The 13,292-nt window shown below is 39.0% G+C and overlaps 1 protein-coding gene across 1 annotated transcript; it reads right to left on the minus strand.

Annotated features, from left to right (window-relative positions):
* Positions 1–6,340: 6,340 nt before the first annotated feature.
* Positions 6,341–7,285, minus strand: LOC131815710 (olfactory receptor-like protein DTMT). The gene has a single exon (XM_059147568.1). It carries the CDS (start codon positions 7,283–7,285, stop codon positions 6,341–6,343), a length of 945 nt encoding a protein of 314 aa, XP_059003551.1.
* Positions 7,286–13,292: the final 6,007 nt, after the last annotated feature.

A 13,292-nucleotide genomic window follows, 5' to 3' on the forward strand; every position in this document is an offset into this window, starting at 1 on the left:
CCCCATTCTTTAAACAGCTAGTAACTTTAAAATGTTTAAAGTAATTTAAATACTATTTAAAAACTTTAAATAGTTTTTTAGTACAGCACCAATGAAATACATGCCTGTATCTGGAATCCTGATGTACAAAGGGGGAAAAAATGTATCTCTACATGCTAAACTCTTGCATGGCATGTGAGGTACTCATAATTCATTCATTCATTCATTTATTCATGAATTTTTATCTCTCTCTGCTCCCTGTTGCTTTCTGAACATCTTTGATCACATTTATATAAACTAAAATTAAGGTGAATATATATACCAGTTTGTCCTGTATAGTCCCATTATTAGATTCCTTTTACTCTCAAGGTATATTCCAGTTTGATCTATGAAGATATAATACAATAGACATCCTCAGGATGAGGAGACAGCTCTAGAGTTCTTCTATTGGTGTTCATATATATCCATGTGGGTAACAGAGTATCATAAATTATACACAAAGAAATGATAATAATAATAATTATTATTACTAATGGTAATAATAATAATTCCAGTTCATTGTGATGTGCTAGTCAATTTCCTGGTTTTGTTAATGTAATCTAGTTATATAAAGTGGTACCACTGGAGGAACCTGGATGAAATATAAATTATCTTTCTGTACTATTTTTTAAATTTCTTATGAGTATATAATTATTTCAAAATAAAAATTTTATATATATCTAAATTCCAGTTTGGACAATAAATTATATGACCTCTCAGCTAAATGTACATAGTTTTGTCACACTTAACCCCCTTTCTTGACTTTACAGTTACTTCATGCAACTTCCCTGATAGTGCAGCCACTCTGGAAAACAGCATGTGGTTTCCTCAAAAAGTTGAAAATAGAGCTACCTTATGAACCAGCAATTGCACTACTGGTATTTACCACAAAGATACAAATGTAGTGATCCAAAGGGGACCTGCACCCCAATGTTCGTAGCAAAAATGTCCACAATAACCAAACTATGAAAATAGCCCAGATTTCCACTGATGGATGGATAAAGAAGATGTCACACACACACACACACACACACACACACACACACGCATATACACATACATATATACATACACTGGAATATTATGCAGCCATTAAAAATGAAATCTTGTCGGGGCACCTGGGTGGCTCAGTGAGTTAAGCCTCTGCCTTCAGCTCAGGTCATGATCTCAGGGTTCTTGGATTGAGCCCCACGTCGGGCTTTCTGCTCAGCAGGGAGCCTGCTTCCTCCTCTCTCTCTGCCTGCCTCTCTACCTACTTGTGATCTCTATCAAATAAATAAAATCTTTTTTAAAAAATGAAATCTTGTCATTTGCAATGACATGGTTGGAACTAGAGGGTATTATGCTAAGCAAAATAAGTCAATCTGAGAAAAACAATTATCATATGATCCCACTCATATGTGGAATTTAAGAAACAAGGCAGAGGATCTTAGGGGAAGAGAGAAAAAAATAAAACAAGATGAAACCAGAGAAGGAAATAAACCATAAAAGACTCTTAATCATAGGGAAAAAGCTGAGGATTGCCAAAGGGGAGGAGGTGGAGGGATGAGGAAACTGGGTGACGGACACTGGGGAGGGTAAGTGTTATAATGAACACTGGTTATTATAAAAGACAGATGAATCACAGACCTATACCTCTGAAAAAAATAATACAGTATATGTTAAATAACTGAATTTAAAGTTAGAGAAAAAGAAATGGTTTTTAAGTTTTTGGAGTCAGGATTTAAACACAGATTGGATGGCAAAGCCAGTGCTCTTTGCCTTATGAGTGAGACCTCCTGACGACCAGCTTGGGAAACAATGGAAAGGATCCAAGAAACTGTATTTAAGTTTTGAAAATTAAAGTAACTCTATTCAAAAAGGTGCACCACTTTGGAAGACATTTTGGCAATTTTTAAATAAAGGCAAATATAGGCTTGCTATACAGCACAACAATCTTGCTCCTAGCTAGTTACCCAACTCATATGAAAATAGGTCTATTTGATTCTTTTTGATGCTGCATCAATCTTAAAACTTCTGCATGGCAAAGGAAACAACAGAATGAAAAGGTATCCTATTGAATGAGAGAAAATATTTGTAAATATTTAATGAAGTTACATATCCAAAGAAATGATATCAGGATCTCAAAAGGATATCTTCACTTCTGTGTTCATTGCAGCACATTATTTACAATAGTTGAGATATGGAAACAATACAAAAGTCCATCGACAGATAAATGAATAAAGAAAATGTAATATATACATACAATGGAATGTCATTCAGCCTTTAAAAAGAAAGAAACCTTGATATTCAAGACAACAGGGATGAACTAAAGGCCATTAGGCTAAGTGAAAAAACCCACTCACAGAGGGACAAATACTGCATGATTCCGTTTTAGATAGGAGGTATTTAAATAGCCATGCTAGCAGACAAGAAAAATTGAATAGTTCTTGTCAGGGGCCAGGGGGAGAAGGAAATGGATAATTGTTTTTTTTCAATGGGTATAAGATGTTTTTGTTATATAAGATGAGTAAGTTCTAAAGATCTGTTGTACAATATAGTGCCTACAGTCAATAATATAGTATTGTACACTCTAAAATATGTAAAGAGGATAGATTTCACATTAAGAGTTCTTATCAAAAAAGAAAAGAAAAACCACAAAGGAACAGAAGGAAATCCTTGGAGATTAAGAATATATGTAATATCTTGATTATGGTGATAGTATCATGGATATAGGGTAAGTCTATACTCATCAAGATGTATACATTAAATGTGCGCAATTTTTATCACACTTCTGTAAAGCTAAAAAACAAATGGAGTATAAGGGCAGTGAAAGCTTGGGGATATATAGAGTTCATTTTTTTGCAGGTTGATTGAAGTTCTCATAGAGCACCAAGGGGAGGTGTCTACAGTGAAGATGAAAGTAAAAATTGGGAACTGGTGACAGATCTGCAGATAAGGATGTGGAGGTAAGCAGAATATATGAAAGGATTAAAATAATGGATTTAGATGCCATCAGCTAGGGGAGACAACAGGAAACAAATCATCAAAGCTGGGTTCTAGACAATGCCATACATGGGGTTAAGACTGAAAAAAATCAATGGCTTTGTCCCTTATTTCTGAGATGGGGGGAAAAGGAGAAGAAACCCTAAAATTAGACAGTCCAAGAAATTAAGCTCAGTATTGACCAATTCTGGGACTTTGGCAAGTCATCAAATTCTGCATTTTCAATCTTTAAGATGGTGATAAGATTCCTTTGTGGAATCATCATAAGAGTAAAATAAGAGCATGGATGTAAAACTTGCTTAAAAATTCCAAAATACTAAGCAGAAGGGAGACACCCTTAAACAGTAAGGCTGTTAATCAGGCTCTGAGTTTCCCATACCTGTGGGAGTAACCTGTAAGGTCCTAGGTATACATTAGCTCCCAGGTAAAGACAGACTAAACTATTGTAGCAAATAAAAGGTCCACTTTAGGTTCAGGCCAGGTCAGAATGTAGACCTGAAGATAAGTCAGAGGAGAAAAGGTTAAAAGACAGAATGATGTGAACTGTGTTTGGGAAGAGGTAAGTAAAAATCTGCATTCAATGATGAAAATCCAGTTTATCAGAGGTAAGCAAAGGGGCAAGATGCTTGAGTTTTAGTCAATATTGACCTGGGAGAGCAGGGTATTATTTAAAGCAGAGTTGTAGTTAAAAAAAAAAAATAAGCACATGACATATTAGTTGTTTAACAACTGGCTTAAAAATAATGCTTCTTCAGTCACCTGGGAATAACAAAGAGAAAGACCTTGTTGGCAGGTCACTGAGACCCCCTTTTGCAGTGCAACTACATAACTCCACTTCTTTTATGTATTGAACCATTATTATGTCATTTTATTTTATTTGTGTATTTTTATTATGTTCAACTAGCTAACATATAGTACATCATTCATTTTTGATGCAGTGTTCAACGATTCATTAGTTGTGCATAACACCCAGTGCTCATCACAACACGTGCCCTCCTTAATATCCATCACCTGGTTACCCCTTCTCCCCAACCGTCTCCCTTCTGTAACCCTCAATTGGTTCCCAGAGTCCAGAGTCTCTCATGGTTTGTTTCCCTCTCTGATTTCTTCCCATTCAGAGCTCCCTCACTGCCATATGATTCTCCATGCTATTCCTTATGTTCCACATACAAAGTGAAACCATATGATAATTGTCTTTCTCTGCTTGGCTGATTTCACCCAGCATAATCATTAGTTCCACCCATGTTGATGCAAATGGTAGGCATTCATCCTTTCTGATGGCTGAGTAATATTCTATTGTATATATGAACCACATCTTCTTTATCCATTCATCTGTTGAAGGACATCTCAGTTCTTTCCACAGTTTGGATATTGTGGACATCACTGCTATGAAAAATGGGGTTCATATACCCCTTCTTTTTCACTACATCTATATCTTTGGGAAAAATACCTAGTAGGGGAATTGTTGGGTTGTAAGGTAGCTCTATTTTTAACATCTTGAGGAACCTCCATACTGCTTTGCAGAGTGGACGTGCCAGCTTGCATTACAACCAAGAGCATAAGAGGGTTCCCCTTTCTTCTCCACAGCCTTGCCAACATTTGTTGTTTACTGTCTTGTTAATTTTTGCCATTTTAACTGGTGTAAGGTGGTATCTCATTGTGGTTTTGATTTGTATTTCCCTGATGGTGAGTGATGTTGAACATTTTTTCATGTATCTGTTAGCCATTCGTATCTTTTCTTTGGAGAAGTGTCTGTTCATGTCTTCTGCCCCATTTCTTGACTGAATTTTTTTCAGGTGTTGAGTTTGACAAATGACATTACAGATAAAGGGCTGGTATCCAAGATCTATAAAGAACTTATCATGGCTAACAGACACACGAAAAAATCACTACAACATCACTAACCATCCGGGAAATACAAATAAAAACCACAATCACATACCACCTTACACCAGTTAAAATGGCAAAAATTAACAAGATACCAGCCCTTTATTTCTAATGTCATTTGCAAATATCTTCTCCCATTCCATAGATTACCTTAGTTTTGTTGACTCTTTCTTTTGCTGTGCAGAAGCTTTTTATCTTAACGAAATCCCAAAAGTTCTTTTTTGCTTTTGTTTCCCTTGCCTTTAAAGAGGTGTCTTGAAAGAAATTGCTGTGGCCAATGTCAAAGAGGTTACTGGCTATGTTCTCCTCTAGGATTTTGATGGATTCCATCTCACATCAAAGTCTTTCATCCATTCTGAGTTTATCTTTATGTATAGTGTAACAGAATGGTTCAGTTTCATTCTTCTGTGGCTGTACAATTTTCCCAGCACCATTTATTGAAGAGACTGTCTTTTTTTGCATTGGATATTCATTCCTGATATGTCAAAGATTAGTTGACCATAGAGTTGAGAGTCCATTTCTGGTATCATAAAAACCATCTATGAAAAGCCCACAGTGAATATCATTCTCAATGAGGAAAATCTGAGAGATTTTCCTTAAGTTCAGGAACACCACAGGGATGCCCACTCTCACCACATTTGTTCAACGTATTACTAGAAGTCCTAGCATCAGCAATCAGACAACAAAAAGAAATAAAAGTCATTAAAATTGGCAAAGAAGAAGTCAAACTCTCTCTCTTCACAGATGACATGATACTTTATGTGGAAAATCCAAAGACTCCACCTCAAAATTACTAGAACTCATAGAGCAATTCAGCAATGTGGCAGGATACAAAATCAATGCACAGAAATCAGCTGCATTTCTGTATGCTAACAATGTAACTGAAGAAAGAGAAATTAAAGAATCAATTCCATTTAAAATAGCACCGAAACCATAAGATACCTAGGAATAAACCTAGCCAAAGAGGTATATACAGTAGAAACTACAGATCACTTCTGAAAGAAATTGAGAAAGACACAAAGATATGGAAAAACTTTCCATGTTCATGGATTAGAAAAATAAACATTATTAAAATGTCTACGCTGCCCAAAGCAATCCACACTTTCAGTGGAATCCCTCTCAAAATACAATCAACATTTTTCACAGAGCTGGAACAAACAATCCTAAAATTTATATGGAAACAGATAAGACCTCAAATTGCCAGAGGAATGTTGAAAAACAAAACCAAGGCTGGGGGCATCACAGTCCCTGACCTCAAGCTATATTACAAAGCTGTGATCATCAAGACAGCATGGTATTGGCACAAAAACAGACACATAGATCAATGGAACAGAATAGTATGTCATTTAAACAGAAAATGTCATAGTGAAAAAAGGCCTGGGTCAATATTCTGATATTAATAACAATGTATCTACTTGATAAAACAATGTAAAAGTCCCTGGCTTTACCATTATACAGGCAAGGTAATTTTTTTCTTGAAAAGAACTCTTCCCAGGGCCCCCTTCATGTCTCTGTTCCTTAGGCTGTAGATGAAGGGGTTCAGCATGGGGGTGACCACAGTGTACATCATGGCCATGACAGTCTCCTTAACAGTAGAATTATTAGTTGATGGGCACAAGTAGAGACCAATAACTGTCCCATAGAAGAGAGATACCACAGAGAGGTGGGAGCCACAGGTGGAGAAGGCTTTGTGAATAACCCTAGCAGAAGGGACCTTGAGGATGGAGGACACAATCCGTGCATAAGACATGATAATGAGCAGGAATGGGATGACAAGAATGAGCCCTCCCATGACAAATATCACCAATTCATTAACTCGAGTGTCAGAGCAGGCCAGCTTCAGCAGAGCAGACATATCACAAAAAAAGTGGGGGACTTTGTTTTCTGCACAAAACCACAATCTGGCCATGAGCAGAGTGTGTAACATAGCATGGAACATGGTCAGCACCCAGGAAAGCACCACCAGGGAGAGACAGAGCTTGGGGCTCATAAGGCTGGTGTAGTGCAGGGGGAAGCAGATGGCCACATAGCGGTCATAGGCCATGGCCACCAGAAGGAAGCTCTCTAGATCTGCAAAAAACAGGAAGAAGTACATCTGGGTCAAGCAGCCAGCATAGGGAATGGAGGAGACTTGGCCCTGCATGGTTTGTAACAACTTGGGAATGGTCACAGAAGAGAAGCAGATATCAGAGAAAGACAAATTGCTGAGAAACAAATACATGGGCGTGTGGAGGTGGGAGTCCAGGCAAATGAGGATGATGATGATAAGATTCCCTAGGACAGTGGTAATATACATGGCCAGGAACAGGGCATAGAACAAGTCTTGCTGATCTGGATCAATGGGCAGGCCCAGGAGGACAAATTCTGAGATGACAGTTTGATTCTTTCTTGTCATGCTCTGTGTCCAGTATCTTTTGTCCATTATAAACCTGAATAAAAATTAACAACTTCTATGATACAAGATAAGATGTTCTGCAATAATTGATTTCACTCTCATTATCCAGAACAGCATTCTGTAACCACAATATAACAAATCACTAAATCCAATCACTTTCAGACTTTTTTCATTTCTCACTCCTTACCATTTAACAATGGTTGTTAAAATGTCAAATGGTTGACTCTTCCCTCTCTTCTGAAACACTCTTATCTCTTATCTTCTGTGTGATAATCCTGGTTCTCAGCCCTTCATTCTCAGTAACTGTGATTGGTGTCCTCTATAACGTATCTTATGTATCAGTGTTTTCTTGGGCCTTTCCCTAACTACTGTTCTCTTATAACACCACATATACAGCCCTAAAAGAATGGCCTATTCCCATGGCATAAATTACCATCTAAATCTCATTGATAAATCTCTATCACCTCAGAAACTATATCATCAATTGCGTAGTGATTATCTTTTCATATACAATCACAAGCATCTTTGGTTCAACAGATCACAAATAAAACTCATGATCTCACCCTGCCCCCATCCCAACCTGTACCTCTACATCTCTCACGTAAAAGAAATCCAGGCACAGGTCATACACCTGAGAGTTTTCTTTCCTTCCATCCTCTCTCATCCTCAATATCCAATCTGTCAACACATCCTAAAGATTCAGCCACATTAAACCTCTTTCTCATTCATCCATTCCTTATCTCAACCTTCACTATCCTGACTGGGCTGACATCATGTCTTGTCTGTACTACTGGAACAGCCTCTTTTCTCTTCACTTTTCTCCTTGCTTCCACACTTGAACATTTTCTCCTTCTGGACGCCTGTGTGGCTCTGTCCATTAAGCATCTCCCTTCAGCTCAGGTCATGATCCCAGAGTCCCAGGACTGAATCCCACATCAGGCTCCCCACTCAGTGGGGTGTCTGCTTCTCCTTCTGACCTCCCCCACTCATGCCCTCTCTCTTTCACTCTCACAAATAAATCTTTATGAAAAACAATCTGAGGGGTTTGAAGTGATGGGGGAGTGGGAGGTTGGGGGGGACCAGGTGGTGGGTATTGGAGAGGGCACGGATTGCATGGAGCACTGGGTGTGGTACAAAAACAATGAATACTGTTATGCTCAAAATAAATAAAATTTTAAAAAATGTTAAAAAAATAAAATCAAATCAAATAAATTGGAGGTGGAAAAAAATAAATATATCTTTTAAAAAACAAACAACAACAAAAAAACACTGTCTCCTTCAATATCCTTCATTAATACTGTGGCATTCTAAGATGAAAATCTGAATCATCATTCTCCCTAACATCTTCATGGAATTCTCATTGCTCTTAAGATAAAAGTCAAGGGATGCCTGGATGGCTCAGTCAGTTAAGCATCCACCTTTGGCTCAGGTCATTATCCCAGAGTCCTGGGATTGAGTACTGCATCAGGCTCCTTGCTCTGCAGGGAGCCTGGTTCTCCCTCTGCCTCTCCCACCTGCCCATTCTCTTTTTCATACTCTCTCTCAAGTAGATAGATAAAATCTCGTTTTTTGGAAAGATTTTATTTATTTATTTGACAGAGAGAGAGATCACAAATAGGCAGAGAGAGAGACAGAGAGAGAGATGAGGAGAAGCAGGCTCCCTGCTGAGCAGAGAGCCCCATGCGGGACTCGATCCCAGGCCCCTGGGATCATGACCTGAGCTGAAGGTAGAGGCTTAACCCACTGAGCCACCCAGGCGCCCCAAAATCTCATTTTAAAAAGATAAAAAGCAAAATTCCTCTCAAATGAATTGCACAAAAGATGCTTCAACAACTTGCTGACTTCCACAGCTTCACTTGGCCCCATAGTGACACTTATATTCACCTCTCCAGAAATGCTGGGCTTGAAAGGCACAATTTCTTGCCACTAGTCTTTTCTTTTTTTTTTTTTTTTAATTATTTATTTGACAGAGAGAGATCACAGGAGACAGAGAGAGAGAGAGAGAGGGAAGCAGGCTCCCCGCCAAGCAGAGAGCCCGATGCGGGACTCGATCCCAGGACCCTGAGATCATGACTCGAGCCGAAGGTAGCGGCTTAACCCACTGAGCCACCCAGGTGCCCCACCACTAGTCTTTTCTACTTGCTGTTCCCCCTGCCTAGCATCTTCCTCTCTCTGCTCCCTCCTCACCTGGTTTGTTCCTACTTACCCTTCAGCCATGTTACATGTCATTTACTCAGCTGTATCTCTCCTGGGCCCCTTCCCCAGACCAATAAGAACCTGCTACTATGTTTTTCAGGCATCCCATACTTTCTCCTCAAGCACTGAATGCCTAGGAGATTGCTTACAGCTGTTCTCCCTATTGGATGGTAAACATACAGGAGAGGCCACGTCTGCCTTCATGACTGCAGAAGTGTCAGCACCTGGCACAGTGCCTCGATATAGCCAATGTTCTGTAAATATCCATTGGCTGTGCTTCAGGCTGAGACATGCATTCCTTCAACTTTAGAGACAGCAAACTTCTATTAGAATATTTACTTCTACTAAATCATCTTAGAACAAAAATTAATAACTTTCAACACTTTATTATAGAATTGCCTGACATAACCTTGTTACTCATGGAAAATTTGAACTTCAACTATGCTGCTCTTTAACCACAATATACATCACAATAACACAGTATACATCCACACCGTCACTCTTTCCTTTTGCTGTATCCACAAGATTCAGTGATATTGCTGTAAAAAAAAAAAAAATGAACCTGATGGATCTCGAGATTTAGTAACTTGGGGGTAAAAGGAAGAAATACAGGTAATTTCTAGATTTGAGATCTTATATAGAAATATTTATGAATATTATTTTAAAAAGACAAAATGTAACTGGTGAACTGATGTAACTGGTTTAACAGGTTACACCAGTGTAGCCAGTTATGTAACCATATGATGGTGTAACATCAGACAAAATATTTCTAGGGAAATCTCAGGAGGCAGGGAGATGAAGAAGAGGAGGATTATCATACCTGAAGAACCTATCCTGCAGAATGTCATACAACATGGAAAAACAAGACTCTTGGGTTAGAAGGACCCTAATGGATCAGCTCATTCACCCTTTGCCCAACCTACCCAGTATGCCTGAGGGTGACACCGGCACACTAACTTAAGGTCCTGTTTCCCTTTGTTTACTAAGACATGTGTAGTGCCAGCTTTTGTAGTCATCACCTGTGTCTGCAACATCGCTTCTCAAATCTCCCATTCTATACATCCCTGGGCCTAAGGGGCCCTGGATCCCAGAGGAGTCTAGATCCTAAAGGAACTCATTAAAGACACAGAAATTACCCAGGACCCTTGCGACAAATGCTCTGAGTCCTGGAGAAGTGACTGATTACATCACTGATCATACCTCACTAATCTTTGGGGGAAGGTAGGGAAGGAGAGAAGTTCATAATATGAATGCTTAATCATTCCCTGTTTAGGGAATGGACAGTAGTCCCATGGGGCTGGAGCCTTCCTTTTGGAAGGTGAAGGAGGATGCTTGGAGAAGCCATAGAAAGGAATAGGGACAAGGCTATGAATTCCTAAAGTATCTTACAGGGTAAAAGGCTTTATTGCGGGCAAGAAATCATCATCAGTGGTCTTTGAAGAAAGTGCCATGAAAGACGTATTTTGGAAAAATTCCCAGGGTGGCATCACCTCTCACTACAACCCAGTTTCTCATAAACATACTCAAGGGGAGAGATAAACCTGCAGCTAATAAAGATTAGATCCCTAAGACCCAATCATATGTAGATGCATAGGAAGTACTGGAATAAAAGGTAACTCTCCCAGATCATTTCAATTTTTCCTCATGCAATGATGGAAAAGAAACCCAGATTTTCATTCCATTGAAGTATGTTTAGCTTCTTACATCTGTAGAAAACCTTAATAGCACCCTGCCACCACTATCCGCATATGTCAGATTACCTCCTAGTTTCCAGTTGTTTCTTACTCTGTATTGGTCATAAGGCCATAGCTAATATTTATAACTCCTTCTTCCATATTTCCTCTATCTGTATCACTGTAGCTACATGGTTTCTTTACATTCAACTTTCATTCCTTGCGAGTCCAAATCCTCAGTGTTGATGTCTTTATTGGGTCACTATGGTTTTCCATTATCTTTTACTAAGTAGTACTCTAAAGAACCTCCTGGATATCAGGCATGGTCTTTCCTCATTGTGTAGAGAAATCCAATTTTCTATTGTTAATTTAGATTTAATGACTCCAGACAGTATCATAGCTCCTTTCTTTGCCTGTTGGTTCATTAACACAAATAAACGTAAAATGGCCAAGTGGCAGTCTCAGCTTCCCATAGAATAGAACCATTAAAGCAATCCTGGTAGAAATATTCTTTAGGAGATGTACCAGAAACTTGTTGTGCAGCATTTCAGATTCCCTCACACATCTTTGATTCCAGCTACAGCTGCAGTAACCAGTTCTGCAGACTTTAACCAGCTTCACAGAGATATAATCTAACTATATTACTTCAGGCCTGCTCCACCTGATTATTGCATCTTGTCATAGGGTTTTTCTGCTTCCACAGGGTAGAATATCACAGGTAGCCAGTTTAATACTGATAATACTGATGTCAGGGAATCCAGGACCCATGTGTCAACCCTTAAAAAAAAACAAGTGGTGGGAGCTAAGGAATATACGCTTCCCATTTTCACTACGCTGGACAGTTCTATGATGCATTTCAACAAGCCTTATTCACCAGTAGTGGTCAACTTAATAAGCCACCCCACCCCACTTATTGGTTGTCCTTTCTTCATTATTTATACCCTTCTGTCTCTTCCTGTGAGATAACAGTACCAAAAAAATACTAGCAAATAATAAGATTTTGTTTGCATTTTGAGCAACCCAGACTATAACAGAAAGTAAGATCACTAAACCAGAAGCCTAAAATTGTCGGGGTGGGAAGCAAAAATTTTGTGAGGTCATCATTTGGTGTAATAATGACAAAAGTCAGTCCTGCTACCACCTCTTGATTCCCAGACCCATATATCATGGCTATGGGAGAAGTAGCACCATGTGTGGGTTCCTGGTTCATATTCCATAGAAGTATACACCAATCATTTTGGGATGTGATCTCCCAACTGGCATCACAACTTCGGTATAAGGCAGTAACTGCGAAGCCAGACAAGAACTTGCTATCATCCTCTGCATCCCCCTTCCATGTACCTTCCAAGGGATTTCTCCATCGTAACTGATTGCTTTTGAAGCTGGAGACTATTACTCCCCTCCACTTATTCGTTTTATAGAGTGGTGAGCAATTGCGATCTTAAACATGAGGGCAGGGAGAGGAGGGAGGGAGGAAAGACCAGAGTGCAGATGCATTTTAGAAGGACAGATATAGGAAAATAGAGAATTAAGTGTAAATTATATATGAATATACAAATATATATTACATATGCACACTAAATATTTGAAATAATTAAATAAACTGCATAGACAGTTCTTACATAATTCTTTTTTTAATCTAGTATCTATTTTATTAGCATTTTTGGAAATCCATTTAAGACCAGTTTTTTTTTTTTTCCTGCTTACATTTTTTTAAAATTTCTTTTCAGCATAACAGTGCCCCAAGGCACCTCTTGATACACCCCTCCCTTCAAAGACATCTTCCCAAGGGCTCCAGCCTGCCAGATCTCTGCCTGTCCCTGTCTCCTCCAGGGGTCTGTCTTGTCTGAGCAGCTCCCTTTGATCTGTTAGGTCTTTATCTCAGGAGCTTTCACACCTGCTGGTACAGACCTCCTCTGTCTCTGGCCTCCTCTGGAGTCCTTGCCTTTGATGCTGTATCTCTATGTTCTCTACCACCCACTTTCTTTCTTTCTTTTTTTTTTTTTAACTTTTTCTTTTCAGCATATTCATTGTTTTTGCACCACACCCAGTGCTCCATGCAATACGAATTCTCCCTAATACCCACCACCTTGTTCCCCCAACCTCCTACCCCCTCCCTTCAATACCCTCAGGTTGTT

This window comes from Mustela lutreola, chromosome 15, assembly GCF_030435805.1.
Source record: "Mustela lutreola isolate mMusLut2 chromosome 15, mMusLut2.pri, whole genome shotgun sequence".
NCBI classification, from domain to species: domain Eukaryota; kingdom Metazoa; phylum Chordata; class Mammalia; order Carnivora; family Mustelidae; genus Mustela; species Mustela lutreola.